The 21,287-nt window shown below is 60.7% G+C and overlaps 1 protein-coding gene across 6 annotated transcripts; it reads right to left on the bottom strand.

Moving 5' to 3' along the window:
* Window positions 1–718: 718 nt before the first annotated feature.
* On the bottom strand, window positions 719–18,072 carry LOC142365746 (one cut domain family member 2-like). 6 transcript variants are annotated; one of them, XR_012766608.1, is made up of 3 exons: window positions 16,898–18,072; window positions 9,870–10,065; window positions 8,471–9,766 (listed from the first exon to the last, which is right to left on the bottom strand). XR_012766608.1 is itself a non-coding variant. In XM_075446959.1 (2 exons), exons 1-2 carry the CDS (start codon window positions 18,063–18,065, stop codon window positions 1,990–1,992), a joined length of 1,455 nt encoding a protein of 484 aa, XP_075303074.1. In that variant the 5' UTR covers window positions 18,066–18,072; the 3' UTR covers window positions 719–1,989. The 6 variants fall into 6 exon arrangements, 5 of the variants coding, with proteins under 5 accessions (XP_075303074.1, XP_075303077.1, XP_075303076.1 ...); XM_075446959.1 differs by lacking the exons at window positions 8,471–9,766; window positions 9,870–10,065 and adding an exon at window positions 719–2,276; XM_075446962.1 differs by lacking the exons at window positions 8,471–9,766; window positions 9,870–10,065 and adding an exon at window positions 5,088–5,139.
* Between the last annotated feature and the right edge of the window lie 3,215 nt (window positions 18,073–21,287).

The following is a 21,287-nucleotide window of genomic DNA, read 5'->3' as shown; positions in this document are numbered from 1 at the left end:
CTCTGGAGAGAGGAGGCGTACCAGCGTAGTATCCCAACATCTTGCATGTGGAGTCCATGCAGCTCTTGGAGAGATCCCGTGTGAGGCAGAAACAGGAAAAACATAAATAAACCCACCCTTTTGGTTGCTCGGAGAAACAGAAGTGGTTACCTGCACACAGATCAACGGTGCTATACGCATTCAGTCGTGCAAGAGGAGACAACGAACTGAAACACAAGTAGTGAGGATCCTCATCTTTGGTATTGTAGCTGTTGAGGTTTTGGTTGCTCTGTTCCTTGTTCTTTTGAAAAAACTGCATAGGCACAAATTAAAGACAATCTTCAACTTTAAGACTACCGAGTTGTCAAATGAAGCAGCAATTGTACTGGCTTTGCTTTGTTCTCGTTCTTGTCAACCCTTTCTTTGAGATCTGCTTCCTAAAATGTCCAAGATGTCTGTCAAAACACAGTGTGTTACTCGTTTGCTTCCTGACGTGCTTCCTTGGTTTCTTTATTTTTCTTTCATTTTTAAACGGAACAGTTTGTTGCAGAAGAAGTAGGTGCAGAAAACGTTTCTTTGGTTTCGATTAAGGAGTACATAAAAAAAGTCTCAAGTGACTCTAAAGAACCACGACCGCGCTTGGCTCGCTGCCGGGGCCTCGGCCGGTGCTCCGGGACGGGCCGTTCGCCGGGAAGTGCGGCGTTGGCGCGGCGGCGAGCGCGGCGGCTGCGGCCGGGGCTCTGCTCACGCCGGCTGCCCGCGCTGCCTGCCCGCTGCGCTGCGCGGCCGTCGCCGGAGCTGGAGAGAGGGCTTGGAGTTTGCGAGGCTTCCCCAGCGCCAAACGACCACCCGCACCAGCGATGACGGAAGGAAAATGGCAAGTTATCAACATCTTTGGCTTGCAGTAATCCTGTCTCTTTGGTGTGCTGTGTTCCCGCCAGCTTGGGCAACTGGTGGATAGAAGGAACTGAGGGATGCGATAGACCTACATGGCGTATTGAAGCTGTATGCGGCACATCTAAACTGGTCAGTGGCATCTGAAGGGCTTGTTTCTGTTTTTTTTCCTGCTCAAAAGTACCATAAAATACCGAAAAAATGAACAAAATTACATTAAACGCTAAATACGTTTCAGTAACAAGGACGTTGTCGAGGAGAAACGAGATTCCTGGTAACTAAAGCGGACGTAGTAATGACCTAAAAAAATCTAGATCTTTCAAAACGTTGTGTTTGCTCCACGTACTGTAGCAGTCAAATTGACCTCCTGAGTGTGCATCTGCACCAGGTACAAACACAGAACTTGTGACAAACCGCAGGCTGTGCTTGGGGCTCGTCTGGTCCCGGAGGTGTTCCCGACCGACCTTGGAAGCTGGACTGCACCTGGAAACCATCGCCGCAGCGCGGCCGGGATCGAGCCTGCGCCTACGGCTGCTGACTTTGTGCTTGATACTTTGAGCTCAAGTGAACTGAATGCTTCTGATCCAAGATCAAGCTATGCTCACGGATTAAATTAAACAACCGAAAAAAAAAGAACCCAAACCCAACCAAAAACTTAAATTTGATCTTTTTTTTGTTCCCTAAAATGCTTAAAACAAAACCATGCCTGAGTTTAAAAAACAGGTTCTCGGATTCTTTAGCGTCTACGTGTCAGACTTTGTGCTGCGTCCCGCGCGGCCGCGCCACGGCGGCGAGCTCTGGTGCAGGGCGGTGTGGCCAGCACCGGCGCCCTGCCGGCGAACGGGGCTCTTTGGGGCTCGGAGAAACTCGCCTGACGGACGGCTCCCCGAGGTTTTGGACCTGCTTCGCCTGTCCTGAGCGTAGCGTTGTGTGGAGGGAGGTGGATTCCTAACCTGCGCCTGCCGAGACTGACTAAAAGCCGTAAGAAGTGTCCTCTGGTACAGCTGGGCTGGGGTTCGTTGCCGGGAGGATTGTGCTTTAAGTCACCAGTGAAGGGCCCCGCCGCGAAGCCGCTCTCTCCGCCGCACCATGCCGTGCCGCGCCGGCCACTCGCCATCACGCTTTGGTACAGGTGCTGGGCGCCGAGGAGGAGCCCCCGGAGCTCAGGTCGTCCTGCCACTTCTCCAGGCTGCGCCGCCGGGCGTTCATGAAGAAGTTGCTGACGGTGGTGAGCTCCAGGCCCAGCTGCTGGGAGATGGTGATCTGCATCTCTTTGGAGGGCCGCTTGTTCTCCTTGAAGATGGCGAAGAGCGTTCGGCGCTGGAGGTCCGTGAAGACCAGGCGAGACTTCTTCTGGGAGCTGCTCCGCTCTTTGTTCGGCTCTTGCTCTTTGCGCTTGCAGGCTGGGCAGAGACAGAGAGGGAGCGGGCGTCAGGGCGCGCGTGGCTGCCCGCGGAGCCCCCGGTCATGGCCCCCACCCCAGGGCTTGTGGAGGAATGCCCACGGGCTACGCCGGGGTCCGCGCTCACACCCCACAGACCTCCACGTGTTCAGAGACCATTTCCGATGGGCACCTGGGCAGGGAGTTCCGCGGCAATCGGGGCACTCCCCCCGACCACCCCCAGGCAGAGCCCCCGGATTCAGGTGCCATTTCTGGGCAGGGCACAGCTTTGAGCTTTCGCACGCTTTTTGTAAGGCCACCGTCTGAGAAACGCGATGCTTTTCTGTTACAGCAGCATCAGAATCAATTTAGCTTATCTGGTGTCAGTCTAAGAAAGAAAATGCAAAGCACATCCTTTGTTTCCCCTCAATAGCTAACACAAAGATTCTTTGCAGAAACTTCTCATGTGCCGTAGCATAGAACAACTGCAGATTAGTATTTTTCAGCAAAATTGTGCTGGCCACTATTCCATAATGTCAGCTGCAACCCCTGGGCAAGGCACAGGACAGCAGAAACACAACTGGAAATGCCTGTTCCTGCATTTAAAATCTCTCCATATTTTGGGACAGCGAGCCTTTTCTTTGATCTGCCATTCCAAACACACACTTGGAACAATTACCGTGGGCAGAACGCGAAGGCAGGCACCCCCCAAAGCAGCTTTCTTGGTACAGGGGCAAGAACAGCTGAGCAAGCTGAACCCGTGTCCCCGCTCCCTGCGCGCGGTGGGACTGCGCTCCCAGCTCTGCTCTGCCTGACCCAGGACGGGCTGCTCCGCTCCCCGCTGTCATCTCCTCCATCCAGGTCGGATGGAGCTCTGAGCAACCTCAAGGCCAGGTTGGATGGAGCTCTGAGCACCCTGGTCTGGTGGAAGATGTCCCTGCTGATGGCAGGGGGTTGGAACCAGATGATCTTTAAGGGCCCTTCCAACCCAAACCATTCTGATTCTACGATTCTATGATCCCCAAAGGAAGTTGGGTTCCACCTCCCCAGCAGCCAGGTCTAACGCCTCTACAGGGGTTTTGTTGCTTTAAACACCCCAAAGCAAACCCCGGTCAAAGCTCCTGCGGCAGCAACTTCGTGTGACCATGAAGGAAAAACCACATTCGACCGCACCAACTGCCATCGCCCGGCTGACCCTTCCGTTTGCTGCTTCTCTCCGGAAGGAGACCTCTGTGGCCACTTGTCAGCCATTTACCGATTTATTTGTGATTTCTGTCCGCTGCTGCAACAGCCGCTGCCTGAAAAGGCTGCCAAAATTTCTGACATCTGCTGTGAGACAAACTCATCGCTTCTGCTGCGAGACCGTTCGCTTACGGCCTGGTGTAGACATCACCAGACCAACTAGCGTGTCTCCAGTTCTACAGCTCTCTAAGTTGTGGTCTCTCACAGACAACAAAGTTGAAAAGCTATGGAAAATAAGCAAGAGGTGAAACCGCAGCTTTCGGAGGTGAAACGGAAGCAGTGCCTGCTGTTCAGACAACGTCCCTCGCCAGCAACCAGCCCTCCACGCGCCCCAGGGTCGCCCGGACACCCAGGCAGCCCCGCTCCAAAGCCGCGGGCAGCTGCCACCCGACGCACGTGGAGCCACGGAGATGCTCTACGAACGCGCAGCTTTGCTGAGACACACTGGTCGACCTGGGACCTTCTCCCCCTCCTGCCCCAGGGTTTTTGCCCCAGCCCGGCTCCCGGCAGTGCCACCACCCCGCGGCACCGTTCCCTCCTCCCTGCACCCCACGCAGCGACCGCGGCACCCCGGGAGATGCTGCTCCAGCCACGGCGCGGCAGGGCTGTGCAGCGGGCTCCAGGCACAAAGTCAGCCGAGCTGCCTGGGAACCTGGGCTGATCTGCGTCTGGGTTCACAGCGTGCTTTTTGAAGCTCCTTCCAGGAGGACAAAATAGTCTGAACCACCCTGGATCGCAAATCTCTTTTAAGAGACAGCCACGAATGCCCGTCAGAGCTCAGGTCAGGCGGGGCAGCAGCGCCGGACCATCGCTGTGCCAAGTGATGCTAATGGATCCTAAAAAAAAAAATCCGTATTAATAGCTGGTCTGTATTTATTAGCACAGAGAGAACATCAAGTGCTGAAACCGATACCGCTGCTGTAGCATACCCAGATTTAAAAATAGCCTGATAAGGCTGTCTACACAGGGCAGTAAGATAAAAAAAATCCATATGTTGACATGGTTAGGTAATGTGCTGGGACAAAATAAGTAGAGTGAATTGACAAGCGGACGGGTTTTTAAGCAGCCCTATTAAATAATTCTGCGGGTCTAGAATGCAAAATGAGAACCTGCCCCCAAAAGTAAAACTGTGGAAATGTCTGTGCTTAACCCCAAGTCAGGCCCATTCCTGTCTACCTGTGCCTGAGCGCGGCCCCACCGGGAGCCCGGCCCCGGCGGGTGCGTAACGGGCTACACCCATCAGCGTAGTTCTGTGCACAGGACAGCATCTCCGCAGGAGACTGGGCTATTGAGGAAGACCAGGGTCGGACCGCTCGAAGCACCCCCGGTGGGCCAAAGCGCAGGAGGAGGGTGCTCCGGAGAGTCGGGTCCGACCCCAGACTCGGGGTCACGGGCGACCGTCCCGGGAGCGGTTCACAGCACGGCATCCCCGGAGACCGCGGCACCGGCACCCGTGGGAGCAGGGCGGCAGCGAGGAGCTCCTGCGTGGGCACGTCGGAGGCTTCAGGGTGCGCCCGTAACCGCGGCCCCACGGCTGGACCCCGGTCTCCGGAGGTGGGTAGCCCAGAGGCGTCACACGGGAAGAACCGGGGCTCTCCGACTGCACCTCTCAGACACTCCACAGGTGACGTTCTACTGCCTGCCTGAGATGAAAAAGCAGATCTTAGGCTGGATTCGTGCATTGGAGGCTTTGCTTCGCGTTTTGTCGGGAATCCATGCGGCGGTACCCCCGGCACTGGGGATGGGACGAGCGCCTGCCTCTTTGCTGCAGTTTCTAATAGGTTCCGGGACACTGGGAAGAGTCTAGTGTTTCCTAAGAGCACTAATTTATGTCCAGAGATGCTCTGCGTTTTACAGTTATTGGTATCTTATAATAAATAATGCAAAGGTATGTGCTTTTCAATGCATTCAGTAAATACTTTCCTTGAACTGTTAGGTTTGCTCTTGAAAAGGCACCATAAAGGCAAATGTTGTTCCTTGACGTGCATTTATCAGAAGAGAGGAACGGAGTGAGCATTCTAATAAAATAAAGTTATTATCCAGGAAACCTGCCCACAGAAAGAGAAACGTTTTAGTAGTAGAGGGAAGGGAAGCAGCCATCTTGATTCTCAGAACATTTTGATTTATTAACTGCAGTTAGCACTGAACATATTCTATGGAAGAAAATGGACAACGGGCAAGAATCGAGAGCCATAACTGTGTGGGGGGAAAAATAATCTTCCCTTTTCTTCTGCACCAGACTAAAGACGCTTTACACAGCAACAGCACGGAACCAGCTCAGAAACGGCTTCAGGACTTCCCCCGTCAACGCGGAGCGAAGAGGGGTCTGCAGGGCACGACGAGGGGCGCGGAGACCCCAGACCGCAGCGCAGGGCTGCGTCCCCGGGGAGCGACAGGCCCTCTTCAGCGAGAGCGGGCTTGCCCCGCGGCCAAAACTAAGGCAACGTTTAAAAAAATGTTGCTTTAAGACTGAATTAGGCATTGCTCAGAAACACGGCACGATAAATGAAAACCAAACCAAGCATCCGGCACCGGGAGACGGCGGGGACGAGCCCCAGAAGCCCCGCCGTTCTCAGCGCCCGGCGGGTTCCTCTCCGCAAAGACAACAACTCTTCGGATGTTCAGCGCCATCGATGTTTGTATCAGCGTGTTCGCCAGCCTGAGGCCGAGCACGTGCGGGATGTTTTGCGAGCTGCGGAGAGGGTGAGCGCGGGGCAGGCAGCCGGGCAGGCAGGCGTCCCTCCCGGCCAGCAGGTACGGCAGCGCCCAGAGAGTCTCACCCAACCCCACCTTTCCGCGCCAGCGTTCGGCAGTCAGGAAACGCGCCGGCCAAGCGCCGTGCCCTGTTTGCCACCCAGGGGAGCAAAACCCAGCCACCACTCCAGGCTGCCCTGGGAACCGGGTAAAACCCCACTGCTCCCGGCTCGGCCGCCTCTGTCTGCGCAGAGCTTGGCTGCGGGTCTGCCTCCCCGAACCCCCTGCGCCCATGAGCCAGCTCCCCCCTCACCAAGGCTGGCACCCGTTTCACCTGACCTTAGCGAGGGCACAGCCGGGCATCCCCCGTCCCGGCTTCCCCTGCTGCTGGGCGCAGCGCGGGATGCAGCCGGGCGCAGCGTGGGATGCAGCCGGGCGCAGGGTGGGATGCAGCCGGGCACAGCGTGGGATGCAGCCGGGCGCAGCGTGGGATGCCACCTGGCGCAGCATGGGATGCAGCCGGGCGCAGGGTGGGATGCAGCCGGGCGCAGCGTGGGATGCCACCGGGCGCAGCATGGGATGCAGCCGGGCACAGCGTGGGATGCAGCCGGGCGCAGCGTGGGATGCAGCCGGGCGCAGCGTGGGATGCCGCCGGGCGCAGCGTGGGATGCAGCCGGGCGCAGTGTAGGATGCAGCCGGGCGCAGCGTGGGATGCAGCCGGGTGCAGCGTGGGATGCCGCTGGCTGCACCCCCTCCTGCAGGCAGACGCCTCGCTGCGAGCGTGTGGCAGCGGGGAAGGACACAGCCTCCGCTTGTGCCTGCCACAGACTCCACCGCGTCTCGGGACGCAACTCTTTCTCAAAGAAAAGACGCTCTAGGCTGCCCACGTTTTATAGCTTCCAATATCATTCACGTCCGGAAAAGAATCAGATCACAGCGCTGCGGAAGAACCAGGACCCCGCCGTACCCAGGAGCTGCAGTGACGGACGCGAACTGCGTCAGCTCCAGCGTCGGGAACCCCACCTGCTCGACAGGCACCCACAGAACAGGGGCGATTTTTACAATTTTATTTCTGCAAGACTGTCTGAGCTTTGGTTTCCTTGTGAACTTCGCGTGCTTCTAGTTTAAGCTCAATTTTTTTTTTGTCACATAGTATCATTAAATTGAATATTCCTACTGATAGTTCATTTGTCTTATTTTCTGCAACAATAACTCCGATTTTCCATTTTCTTCATCAGAAGAGAACCACCTCGCCAGCCCGTGCATTACAAATCGCTATAAATCCTGGAAAATATCTAGCAGCATTTCAGTCGGTAAGCATTGTGTTTAAAACGTCTGTTTATGGAGACTGAAGCACTGGGAACTCTGCTCTGTCATTAACGAACGCATGGCAACTACCGGCAAGGCGGTGGATTCACTGCCACCCCCCTTCTGCCGCAGAAGCGCTCATCCCCCAGGAGCTGCCGTGGTCCCCAGCACCCAGAGCACCCCAGTCCGGCCCTGCCTCGCTGCCAGCACGCTGGGGGTCCCACGCAGCAGAGCTGCCGGCGCCGGTGGGTCCCTGCGGGGTTGGAGCAAGCCCTCCGCGGAGCTGGCGGAGGCTCGGTGAGACGCAGCGGTTCAGCTCAGAGGATTTGGCATTTTCTCATCGCAGTTTTTTCCGCCGACAGACACCCACCGGGCTCCGTTGTTGATGGCGGAAACAGCGCGCGGCTCGGAGCAACCCAGCCGCAGTGCGTAACGCCGGCCTGACGAACGCCAGCAGCAGCGTGTCGTACCCCTGTAGGCAGCGGCAGCGCCCGTCAGCTCTTTGTGCACGCACAGGAAGACCCGTCCTTCTTGTACGAACTGCTTTTGGAGTACTCTGCCCAGTTGTGGGCTCCTCAGTTCAAGAAAGATGAGGAGCTACTGGAGAGAGTCCAGCGGAGGGCTACGAGGATGGTGAGGGGACTGGAGCATCTCTCCTACGAGGAGAGGCTGAAGGAGCTGGGCTTGTTCAGCCTGAAGAGAAGGCTGAGAGGGGACCTTAGAAATGCCTCTAAATATCTGCAGGGTGGGGGTCAGGAGGACGGGGCCAGACTCTTTCCAGTGGTGCCCAGCGACAGGACAAGGGGCAACGGGCACAAACTGAAGCAGAGGAAGCTCCAGCTGAACAGGAGGAAGAACTTCTTCCCTCTGAGGGTGACGGAGCCCTGGCCCAGGCTGCCCAGGGAGGCTGTGGAGTCTCCTTCTCTGGAGATATTCCAGCCCCGCCTGGCCGCGGTGCTGTGCCCCCTGCTCTGGGTGACCCTGCTTGGGCAGGGGGTTGGACTGGGTGACCCACAGAGGTCCCTGCCAACCCCTGCCATTCTCTGATTCTGTGATTCCGAGTCAGGACAGCGACGTCCAGCAGCGTGGGAGCTGGTCTGCCAGGGGCCCTGGGCGGTGACGGCCATGGCCGAGGGGCTCTGCCACCCAGGCTTTAACGCCACGAGCTGCAGAGGCAGGTGCAGAGGGTCCCGTGGAGATGACAGACCCTCCCCGCTGCATCCCGCGTCCGGACAGCACTTTCCTGTGGGCACTGGAAGTGTTGAAGCAAGGGCTCGTGTGACTTTGTGTCCCGGGAAGCGCACAGACTGTGCCAGCCCGGCTCCTGACGCAAACCAACCCCCGACACAAGCCTGACGTCAGTCCGTCTCCCCACTCAGGCATCGCCACTTTTAAACCAATTTAGCGAGGGGGTTTTATCAAGAAATCCTGGAGGACTATTTAGCAGTCTGAAATCTCTCAAGGCCACACTTCGTGGTCTCCTTTTGCCAAAAAAAGCCTCCCTTCGCCCTCACCTCCTCTAAATTTGGTTCCCTGCAGTTTCTCAAGATACCCAAGGCCCTCAGACAGTCGCTGGTTTTATGGCGTTTTCACTCTAAGGGCAAAAGTGCCTCGGGATGTACGAAACGAACGGCAGACGTTAGGAAGGAGCCAAGCGCAGAACAACACTCCCTCAACCCAGCAGTGAGTCATTGCTCTCCATCGTTCGTAAGGATAAGCCATGAATATTGATCCCTCGTATGCGGTTTCATACGGGCGTAGCACAAAGTCAACTAAACCCAGTTATCTGTCTGATGGAACTAAAAAATGTCCCTCAATCTGATTCCGGAGAGAACTCAATGTGAGGGAAATTTAATTACGCTAGTAATACTGAACACAATGAAATGACCATCGGAACGTTTTCCAAAGGCTTAAAATGTTTTTCTTTCGCGATGATTCACTTAAAGCAACCTCTTGCATATCTGTGTTACTACAATCTCTTAAAAACTAGGCCTCAAAAATCAATTTGATTACCTCTCTGAATTAAGTATGCACAAATGAAAGCAACTGAGATCAATACAAATTAGGTTAAGTACTCCGCCGTGTACCAAATCATTACGTAACACGAAACAATTTGAATGCAGATGCAAATAACCACGTCGTCGGGGCGTGCAGCCGGCGCGCCGTCACCTGCCCACTGCCACCGGCCGCACGCGCACGAAACCCCCCGGGCTTCGTCATCCCCGTGAATGCCCGCTGACGGTGTTTATCCAGCAGAACAGGACATGCCTGCAAATGAGAAGCGTAGCACAAAGCGTTAAGCCTGTTCCTCCAGAGAAGATTTGCCGTTGTGGAAGAAGATCTCTGCTCGCCCAAGCCAACCCTCCTGTACCGGCAAGATGCTCCCTACACCACGATTCCTGCTTGGAGCCACGGGGATTCCTACAATGCCCCGGGAACGAAGCACACGGCCTCGCCGCCTCCTGCCAGGACGGGGTTTTCTGGGCGCTCCACCCGATTTTCCTCCCCCTTCGTTCTGCCACGGAGGGAATGCCTTCCCCGCTCTGGGTCTTGCCTCCTTCAGCTAGCTGAGAAGAGAAGATGAAGGGGTTTGGGGACCTGGTTCTTCTATATTTATTTTTGGCATGCAGAAGGTCTCAGGCTATTTGCGTCAAATCTCCTGTCAATCTGCCGGGTGGCTGAAACCGGGCTGTAAATTCTGCGGGGCGGGGGCTGCCTCCTCCCGCGCGGGGCTGCGACACCCGTCTTAGCGCGGGGTCTCTGACAAAGGCCTCTCAGTACCACTGTAACACGCTTCCATCATTAATACAGAATCATAAATAATAGATGGGATAGGGCCAATTTACTGCACTCCAGGGCGAGCGCAGCGGAGGCTCGGTGAGCGGGCAGCGCAGTTCCAGCCCGCTCCTCGCCACCGAGCGCTGCGAGCTCTGACCGCGCGCCGGAGCAGCTCCCGCCGGGCAGCCCCCCGGCTCCTCTGCCGCGGCGAGGCAGGGGGTGTCCCCCGGCCCCCGCCATCCAGCCCTCTTTACAAAGAAGCCTTTCTGCCAGCCGCAGAAGGAACAGACCCGATTTCTGACAGACTTGTGTTTGAGCTGACCGTGAGCTCGTGCCGCCGGGGGACGAGCGAGCCGTCGCTCCCGCCGGGATCTCCACCCCGCCGGCAGCCTTGCTGCAGGGCAGGCACCGACGGCATCGGCCTCCCCTCCGCGGACCCCTGTTTGCACAAGAAGGGGTGCGACCGCCCGCAGCTCCCGGCAAGACCCCTGGCCCCGGGGGCAACGCAGCCGTGGGTACCCCGCTGGCACCAGGGACGTTGCGGGGCTGCAGGGACAGACGGACGCACGCCCTGCATGGCTGCAACCAGCCCCGTCAAGGTGTCGAGATACCCTCACGCCGGCTCGGAGACCCAGCGGCTCTCTGGCCAAGGGAAGCCATCGAAGCAGCAGCAGGGGGACGGCATCCCCCCCGACGGTGGTGTCACCCCGTCTGCGCGGTGACACGCCGCTGCCGGCACCGCCAGCCCTCGCAGCAGCAAGGAACGCTGGAGCCTCCACACTGCACCCTGCAAGCCCTTCTAGCGCCTGGGAGATGGATGTCTCCTCTTGTTCTGGAGAGCCTCCCTGCTGAATCCCAGAATATCTTCCAGCTGAGCTACAACACTTTTCCGTAACAAGGATTTATGTGGCCCTCGCCAGGGCACGAGGCCAGGCGGTCCCCACACCGAGCGCCCCGCGTGCTGAAGCAGCATCCGCACGCGATGCACCGGCACGTCCCCTCGGGTACCAGCACACGGCGGGGACCTTCTCCCCGGGGAGAAGGGAAGCGCTTCAGGCATCTTTTCCAAGGAAGGACAGGAAGTTCCGTCTGAACATGAGGAAGAACTTCTTCCCTCTGAGGGTGACGGAGCCCTGGCACAGGCTGCCCAGGGAGGCTGCGGAGTCTCCTTCTCTGGAGATATTCCAGCCCCACCTGGATGCAGTGCTGTGCAGCCTGCTCTGGGTGACCCTGCTTGGGCAGGGGGTTGGGCTGGGTGACCCACAGAGGTCCCTTCCAACCCCGACCATGCTGGGATTCTGTGATTCTGTGACTGGGAATTTAAAGGTAGGCGAGCAAGCACTGAACGGGAGCCTGACACCTTAGAGCGGATCAGACTTTGAAGCGCGCTGCCCTGCTTTCTGCTGCTCGCAGCTGGCAGCGTTCCCCGAGCTCCGTCCCTCTGACACGCTCCCGCGCTGCGGCTCCCTCCCGGCACCTCACACCGACGAGCCGGAGTCGCGAGCCGAGCCCCACGGGCCCTACCGCAAGGGAAAGCGTGGCTCTGCCGAGTGCTTGCTGTGTGCCCCCAGCATCAGCTTGGGTTCAGAAATCCTGGCTGGCGGGAGAAAGCAGGACACGACTCCTTCCTTCTGACGGCTGTTACGGACAGGGCATGACTGCAGAGAGCAGGAGGGGACAGGAGCGCAGCTTTCCTGATCTGATCTGGGATCAGGGATCCTGACCCTGATCTGGGAAAGCCAGACCCGTGCTGCTCTCCCAGCTCTGCTGGCACCGCAGACGGCGACCGCCGAGCGCGGAACGCCAGAGCAGGCCTGCGAGGAGCGATGCTCTTTGCCGTCCGGTCCGGTTCCCACCTCCTTCTTCCCAGGGGCTTTCGTCAGCCGGAGAGGCGAGCGTCCCTCCTCCCCGAGCACCAGCGCGGTGGCGTGGGGAGGCGAGGAAGGAGGGGGCCGGGGGTCTCCCAGCTCCGCAGCGAACGTGCCGCCATGCAGCTGGTGGGTGGGAGACGGGCGGCTCTTCAGCGGGCGAGGTGGGTGACAGCAGTGGCAGCAAGAGGTGCCCCTGTCACCCCGGGGGTACGAGCCAGCTGACGCCTGGCGTCGGGTCCGCGTGGCCGTGCCCCGCAGGACACTTCTTCTGCCGCGCGTGGTCAGGGCTGGACCTGCACCCTGGCAGGATTCGGGTGTGATGGAGGAGAAATTCGGCACTGAAGATGCCGGAAGGACAGCGGGAAAGCTTTGGGAGCTTATACCTAATTTGTGTGAGCCTCTCCACACTGGGAGCCTGCGGTCGGGGCCGACACGGTCCCGTGGTGCCACCAGCCCTCGCCAGCAGCAGCCGGAGGACAGATGTGCGGTGACACCGGCTGCCCAGGAAAGCAGCAGCGTCCTCACCCGACACGGGAGCGAGCGGGCACGACAAGCACAGAGGAGAAGGAGAAGGGACGAGGAGGTGTGTGGGAAGCTCTCCGAGGAAGACTTCCTCACGCTCTTCCTTTATCTTCTTCAGCCGGGCGCTGCTTGCCAAAGCTTAATGCCTCAGCGCGGGCCCCCGCTCCTAAATGCCCATTACGACCAGATGAGATCTGCTGGAAAATCACCACTACTCATAAATACGTTCCCTGCTTACTTAGAGATATTTTGGTCTCAGAGACAATTTGCGTTTTGGGAAACTGCCAGCCTCTATCGCTTGTCTAATAATTCCTTTGTGCAGCATTTACCAGTGGTTTGAGTCCCCCTTTTTCACAACGGAGTAGTTTGATTTCATCACTCAAAAACCCCAAACAACCCCCAAAACACTCCAATATCTTGCCTGATTGCATTCCTATCTGCCATCAGTGAGCTGTCTGGTTGATCTGACCACTGAACCCATTTGAGACGAGTCTGTTTTGTATGATTTCTGCGTACAAAAACCCTCTATAAATCAGAGAGTCTTTTATGCAAAAGTCTGCAAGATTGATAGAGCTGGATACAAAATCTTTTACCTTGGAAAAAGAGATGTATTATCTGTCCCATTGGACATAATGCTCTCTCCGCATATTCATCTCCAAAGTATGATGTGGCTTTTTCTAGAGAAGACAGGAGACGAGATAGGAGTCTTAAATACAACAGATTGCTATCAGAAGAAAGGGAGCAATTTTTTTGCTGTGTCTAGTGAGGATAAGATGAGAAGCAGAGGATTTAAAAGACAAAAAGGGAGATTAAGGCTAGTCATTAAGGGTTTTTTTGTACCTGTAAGCCCTGGAAGAGATTGCCTAGGTAGCCTGAGAAACCCCCATCACTGGGGATTCTTGAAGAAGGGGGCAGGCTGTCAGGACAAGCGATGTCTCAGGTGCTTTTCAGCCCTGCTTTCCCTGTTCGAGTAATTCTCTGTACACCTGCAGAGCCCTGTTTCCACTCTGAAGGCAGCCACAGGGGAGCTCCTCTGATGCGAGGAGCCTGTTACTTTCAGTGCTTGGAGACTCAGAACAGAGGCGTTGGGTTACTGGCAAAGAAGCTTGTCATCTCCGAGCGACGTCTAACTGGAAGGGATGAAAAAGCCACTTGCAACTGGTGGATGGCGGGGATATCTAGGGCAAGATTTTGTGAATAATACAAGGGAGGAGCGCTTAGGATGAGCAACCGGGGCCAGGGTGCAGAAAAAAAAGTGCAAAGGTTGAGTCAAAAGGCCCCTGTAAAGAGGGAGGGAAGAAACAGCACCAGTTACTGGAAAATAATCCTTCTGGTAAAAACCCTCTCCTTTACGTGTTCCTCGCTGCAAATAAATTCTGGCAACTTTCAGACGCAGAAGAATATACGAGTTTGGGATATTTCAGTTCAAATGGTGATGGCCAAGAGATACTAGGAAAAAATGAGATGCTGGAAAAAAATCCAATAGGGCAATAGTGAAGAACAGACTGGGAAAGCTCAGAATGAGTAACACACGTTGATCGACTAATTGTTTCTTGAAAAAAGTAGAGGAAAAAAAAGACAGAAACGCATTTAATGACACATGTGGTCAGATTTATCTTTATCAGCCGATCAAGAAACTGATAAAAGCTGCTTGTTAAACAAAAACGGTATTCAAACTTCTGCAGGGCAGAAATGTCTTCAGAAATAACGTGGAACAAAAAGATAGGGTGGGATATTATTTTGGAAAGTTGGTACACGAGAAATATAATTTATCACCCAGCACCACAATTTAGCGCATGGATTGTTCAAACATAACCGCTAAAGAGAGTACTAATATTTCAAGCCGCTAAGCACCTTTCAGAGAAGCTTTATGTACCTGTATATTCAGTTCAACACGAAGAAATAGTTTTCTAACTAGGTAACGCACTTGATAAGAGATGTTACTACGCCTTCAATTTTTAGCTGTAGCTACAGACGAGAAAATACCCTCAGAACCCAGGGAAAGCAGCGTTAAGGCAGGCCACGAGGAGGCGGAGGACAGACGGACAACAGCCCGCCTGCAGACAGCCACCCCTCGCAGTCCCTGCAGCACAGGGCTCTCCCAGGCGCTGGAGGCCGGAGGCCGCGGGGGGGTCAGCTGCGCTGCTGCAGCCCTGGCCCTGGTGGGACGGAGCCCCCACCCCTCGCCCCTCTCCTACGGCCCCCCATGGCTGACCAGGGGCTGGGCCAGGGACAGGCCACGGCCACCGCCTGCCCCGGGCTGCCTGGCCCTGCTGCCCTCGCTGCTCCTTCGCCCTGCCCTCCCAGCCCTCCTGCTGCCCTCCATCCCTCTCCCGCTCCCTCCATCCCTCTCCCGCTCCCTCCATCCCTCTCCTGCTGCCCTCCATCCCTCTCCCGCTCCCTCCATCCCTCTCCCGCTCCCTCCATCTCTCTCCCGTTCCCCTCCATCCCCCCCGCTCCCCTCCATCCCCCCGTTCCCCTCCATCCCCCCGTTCCCCTCCAACCCCGCCATCCCTCCCGCTCCCCTCCCGCTCCCATCCCGCACCCCGCCGCTGTCCGTGGTGCTGACGGCCCCGCCACCGCCGCCCCCGGGGCCCCGCCCGCCGCTCCGCAGGGGGGGTTTGACGCCCCCCCCCCCGTTTCTCGGGACAGAAACGTTTGACCGCCAACGACGCAATTCAGCGCTCGGGAAACGCGAACCCGCAGTGCGCTCGGCCCGGGAGAGCGGCGCCGAGCCCTGCCGGGTGCGGGCTCACCGGGTCCCGGGGGGGATGCCGCCGCCGGGGCAGCCGCAGAACGCGGGGAGCGGCGGGGCTTCTCGCCTGTCGTCGGTCCGCAGCCCCGGGCAGCCCCCCAGTGACCCCCCCCCGCTCCAAGCACCCGCCGTGGCTGCGGCACCGGGACCCCGGAGCACCATCCGCCGGCTCAGGGGCCCCTTCCAGGCTCTCACAGACTCCCGGGAGGGGATAATCAGCACAGAAATAACGGGAACGAATGGAATAGCACAGAACGGAATAGCACAGAATAGCGTGGAACAGAATATTATATACAGAATATAGAATATTATTAGGTATCTTCTAGAAGAAGAAGAAATAATCAGCACACCCCGCTGCCGCAGCTCCCACGGGGAGAGGGGGGATTTCCCTCAAAGGGCAGCAGATCTGCGTCCCGTTCGGGACAAAACTCACAGGAGCAGGGGGCAAACCGGCCGGCTGTCAGCAGCCCGAAGCGCTTTCGGCTTCTTCCCCTCGCCGAGAGGGGTCTCAGCAGGGGAGTAGCGGGGAAGCGGGAACCACCGAGGCAGTGAGGCTGCATATTTACACGTGGTAATCATAAATAATAACAAAGAAAAAAAAAATCGATTTTCCAAAGGGGATGGTAATTTGCCAAGGTCTTTCCCGCTCCGGCTCCCGCCCCACGGGGAACCCGCGCCCGCTCGGCCACCGAGCTCCCCCCAACTTTACTCCCGGCTGCAGAGGCGCTCGGGGGGAACCGGGGAGGAGGAGAACGCGGAGTAACCTGTGCGTAAACCCCGTGTGCGCGGCGGACACCCAGAGATCGGCCCTACGCGCCCGCCGGGCGGGAACCCCCCCCGCGGGACCGGTGCGGGGAAGGGAAACCCCCGCAGCGCTGCTGGCAACCAGCCGGCTCCGGCCCCGCTCTCCCTCCGCCAGCCTTGGAGCCCCGTTCCCCGTCCCAGCACCACCCGCAGGGATTTCCCCCCCCCCCGGGACCCGCGCTCGGAGGGGAAGGCGACGTCACGGCGCGCGCCGGCGGGGCCACCCCCAGCCCCCCCCCCCTGCGCCGCCGGTGCTGACCCCGGGGCTGCGTTTGGGGGGAAAACACGGACACCCCCCCTCCCCCCCCCGCCGCGCCCGCAGAACAATGGGGGCTGCGGCGCCCCGCGGCCGCGCCAGGGGGCGCCCGAGCGCCCGCACCGGACAATGCGGCCAGGACTGCCCCCCCCCCCCTCCGCCCGGCCCCCCCCCCGCCATCCCCCGCAACGCCGGGAGCGCGGAGCGGTGCGGGAGGCCCTTCAGCAGGGCCCGGCCCGGCCGCCAGCCCCGCGCCCCGCCGGCTGCGGGCAGCGGGGGGAGGCGGGGGACGGGCCGGCCCAGAACCCTGGTCCCCGCCGTGCCGGTACCGGCGGCGCGAAGCGGCCTGCGGAGCCGGCAGGGGCTGGGGGGGGGGTGTGTGCCGCGGTCCGCCCGCCGCCCCCCGCACCTACCCGCCAGCCGCAGCGCCGACATCCTCTGGAACTCGGGCTCCTGCAGCCACTTCCACATCCTGCGGAAGGTCTCCCGGCCGGACTTGAGTTTACTCCACGGCTTGGGGTTCCGCAGCAAGTCCGAGAGGGTCCCCTGCGAGCGGCACAGCACCCGCTGGGCGAAGATGGCCTGCGGGATGCTGTAGCGCTTCAGCTCCGCCGTGATCCTTTGTGCCACCTCCTTGGTGTTGATCTCCTCCAGCTGCCCCGGGCCGCCCGCCTGCGAGCCCGACGAGGACGAGGAGGGCGGCCGCTCCCGCCCGCCCGGCAGCGCGGGCCCGTGGCCGGGGTGCGGGACGCCGTTCAGGTGGGGCAGCATGGCGGGGGGCGTCCCCAGCCCCCGGGAGAGGTGCTGCTCCCCGCCCCCCGCCCCGCCGCCGCCCCCCCCCCGCGCCAGCATGGCCGCGTGGGCGTCGAAGTTGGGGCCGAGCATCTTGTCGGGGCCCGGCGGCCCGTAGCCGTGGAGGCCCTGCTGCGCGCCGTGGAGGGGGCCCAGCCCGTTGCCCAGCGGCGAGAGGCTCTGCCCCATGCCGGGCATCTCCTTGTAGGGCCCGTAGAGGTTGTTGACGGCGGGCAGCCCGCGCTCGTCCCGCATGAGGGCGAAGCCTCCGCCGACGTTGCCCGAGAGGCGCTGGTGGTGGTGGTGGTGGTGGTGGTGGTGGGCGTGCGGGTGGGCGTGCGGGTGGTGGAACTTGTCGGAGACGGTGGAGATGGGCGGCAGGGGCTGGAGCGGCGTCAGGGTGGTGTAGGTGCCGCTCATGCCCATGCCGGGCGGCGAGGACTCGCAGGGGACGCTCATGGCGTGGTGCAGCGGGATGGAGAGCTCGGGCCGGTACTCGGCGGCGCCGTCCAGCAGCGAGGCCATGCCGGGCACCATGGCCGGCCGGGCGCCGGCGGGGCCCAGATCCTGGTGCGGCGGCGGCGGAGGCGGCGGCGGCGGGGGGGGGGGCACCCGGAGCGGCCCGGCGCCGCGGCCGCCGTGGTGCGGGCTGGGGCTGCCCATCAGCTCCGGCTCATGGCCGGCCCCCCCGTGCAGGCTGCCCAGCGGCTCCATCGCCATCTCGGGGTTCATGGCGCAGGCACCCGGCTCCCCGGCGAGGCATCGACGGGCGCTGCGGCCGCTCCTCATTCACCCATGAGGGGGGGGGGGGGCGGCGGCGGGGCCCGGGGCCGCCCGCTCCGCCGGGCAGCGGGGGCTCAGCCGGGGGCGCGCCCGCCCCGCGCCATGTCCTCGCCCCGCCGCCGCCGCCGCCGGTCTGCGGGCGGCGGGAGCTGTCCAGGGCGCGCCCGCGGGGCCGCGGGGCGGGGCGGGGCCGCGCCGGCCGGCCAATGGCGGCGCGGGGCGGGGCGGGGCCGCGCCGGCCGGCCAATGGCGGCGCAGGGCGGGGCGGGGCGGCGGGGACCGGCCGGGCCCTTAAAGGCGCCGCGGGCCTTTGTAGCCGCGCGGGCGCAGCGGAGGGGACCCCCGGCCCTGGGAGCCCGGCGGGAGGAGCCGGCCCGGGCCCCGCAGCTGTTGTGACCCGTTCGTGTCCCGCTTGGCTGCCGGGCGGGGGGTCCGGCCGCACGGTCCCGCCGCGCCCCGGGGAGGCCGCGCTGTCGCGGCGGGGCTGCGCGCGGGGTGCGGGCAGAGCCGCGCGGTCCCCGCCGCCCGCCCGCTCGTTTCGTTGCACCGGGGCGCGGCGCTGGTCGCGGTGCCGGTGGCGTTGCAGGCGGCGCGGAGCGCGGCTCGGGGAGCACGCACCGCCAAGCCCATGGCGGCCGGTGCGGTGACAAAAGGACGGAGCGTCCCCGCGCCGGCCTGCCCGCACACCAGGCCCGCGTCCTCCCCCCGCCGCGCACCTCTCCATCGCTCTGCGGGCGACTCGGCCCCCCGGGACCCCCGCGCCTCCAGCCCGGAGGCACCAACCCGCACCACCACAGCGAGCGGCTTCGGGGGCTGGCGCGTTTGCCCTTGCCGAAGCCATCGGCGCGTGATGGCGGGGCCATCGATCCGGCGCCGCGGGCTCCACACCGACCCGGTGCATTGCTGGCAGCCGGCTCGGCTCGGAGCGGTGCCCGTGGGGGCAGGAGCCCCTGGCATGGAGCTGCTCCGGGCAGGCCCTGCGCCATCGATGGACCCCACTGCCGGGCACCCGCGTCGGCCGGGCTGGCTCCTGCGCTGAGCCGGAGAGTGCTGTGCGGTGCTGAGCCACGCCATGGCTGATGGCGTTGGGCTGTGCCATGCTGAGCCACGCTGTGCCCAATGGTGTTGGGCTGTGCCGTGCTGCGTGGCTGCGCCGTGCTGAGCCACGCTGTGCCCAACGGTGTTGGGCTGTGCCATGCTGAGCCACGCTGTGCCCAATGGTGTTGGGCTGTGCCATGCTGAGCCACGCCGTGCCCAATGGTGTTGGGCTGTGCCGTGCTGCGTGGCTGCACTGTGCCGTGCCACGCTGTGCCCAATAGTGTTGGGCTGTGCCATGCTGCGTGGCTGCGCCGTGCTGAGCCACGCTGTGCCCAATGGTGTTGGGCTGTGCCATGCTGCGTGGCTGCGCCGTGCCGTGCCACGCTGTGCCGGGCAGTGTTGGGCTGTGCCATGCAGGCTGTGTGGGCTGTGCCGTGCCACACCAAGCCATGCCGTGCCCAACAGTGTTGGGCTGCGCCGTGCCGTGCTGAGCCATGCCATGCCCGACAGTGTTGGGCTGTGCCGTGCCACGCTGTGCCTGGCTGTCGGGCTGCGCTGCGTCATGCTGTGCTGTGCCATCCCGTGCCAGGCCGTGCAGGTGCTCCTGGCAGCGTGGTTCCCTCTGCTACCCCCCCGCTTCCACTTTAATCAGTAACGCAGAGACTTGCGTTTTATGTCGTCCTTATCTCGGGCCCCGATAACCATCGCTGTGTTTGTGAAGGTCCCACCCCCACGGTGTCTTTCCGGTCACAGAGCGGGGGGGAAAGCGGGGAGAAATGTCACCTTCTTGATAGCGAGAGTTCAGCCTGGGCTGGGCACTGGGGAGAAAAATTCTGAGCAGGGCCAAGGGCGAGGGGTGTGCGGGGAGGTGTGGCAGGGGGCTGCGGGGAGCCATGGGCAGGGTGGGCAGTGCGGGGTGGGCAGCGTGCCTAGCCAGCCCGCCCGGGCCCGGGTGCAGGCAGGGATGGGTGCTGGGCATCCCTCTGCATCGGGACAGGCAAAAATACCGTGGGGCTTGCACAGAAATGCAGCTGGTGACTGAAAACAGCTGAGCTCAGTCCAGAAATGGCTGTATTTTATATTCGTCCAAGGTAAGCAGGCCCCTCTCCAGGGCACGCAGAGTCTCCTACAAACAGGTTGCGTGTGATAGCACCCAGTTTTCCTACAGGTTTCCCCTATGCATCCCAAAGGCTGACGGCCCGTTTCTCTCCACGCTGCCATCCCTGTGCGCCTCTGGAGCTCAGGTCTCTTCCAAGCTGCTCTTCAGCTCCAGCCAGGTGGGTATAAAACGAAGCTCCCCCCAGCCCGGCTACCCCTGCCCGTCGCCAGCCTGTGGTGGGAAAGGAGAAAGGAAGGGAGAAGAAAAAGAAAGCCCTGCCGTGAGGTGCCTTTGTTCAGGGCAAGTTATGCGTGAAATCTTTTTGTCCTTCCTAAAGGAAGGCAAAAGTTGGGTTGATCCGGGGGGAAGAGAGGCAAGTGCAGCCCTCCGGAGGCGGAGGTGCCGGGGCGGGCAGGCGGGAGGGGAGAGGGTGGGCAGACCCCCCTGGCAGCCGGGTGCCGGCTGGCATCCTCTGCCTCCTTGCCCTTCCCAGAGGAGCGGAGGTTGGAAGGTGCCCCTGGCCACCCGGCACGCCAGCCCCTGCCCAAGCCGTGCCTCGTGATGTGAGCTGCGGTGGGATGTGCCTTTTTAGGGACTGAACTCCGTCCCTTCCCGCCGTTCCTGGGAGCTACCAGTGCTCTCCTACAGAGTGGGAACGGTTACTCAAACAATCAGATTAATCACGCTTTGAATTTTAGCTCCACACGTTTGCAAAGATCTTCTGACACGTTTCGTAACTTCAATGAACTACAGCTTTTTGGTTGCACAAGAAATGAACTGCACTGTTTAACTTCACTGTGCGTTGATCCCCTTTTCTTCCCAAAAGGCAGCTGCGTCCGGCTCTCCCGGTGGGCGCGTGGACCCCTGTTTGCTGGCGGGGTGGTGCTTGGCTCTCGTGGGGTCTGTGCCGGCGGGTGTGGGATTGGAACTTCCATAGCCCAGCAGGAACCCCGAGATTTGTGGATGGCCTGGTGGCTTATTGCAATCGCAGGTGAACACGGATCGCTTGGTGGCGGGGACCGTCACTCCCAGCTTTCTGAGCCGAAGCCTCCCCCAGCCCCAAGGTGGGGATGATGGAACCGAGCTGGTTT

This window comes from Opisthocomus hoazin, chromosome Z (genome assembly GCF_030867145.1).
Source record: "Opisthocomus hoazin isolate bOpiHoa1 chromosome Z, bOpiHoa1.hap1, whole genome shotgun sequence".
In the NCBI taxonomy this organism is placed as follows: domain Eukaryota; kingdom Metazoa; phylum Chordata; class Aves; order Opisthocomiformes; family Opisthocomidae; genus Opisthocomus; species Opisthocomus hoazin.
This window is presented reverse-complemented; position numbering and strand designations above follow the sequence as displayed.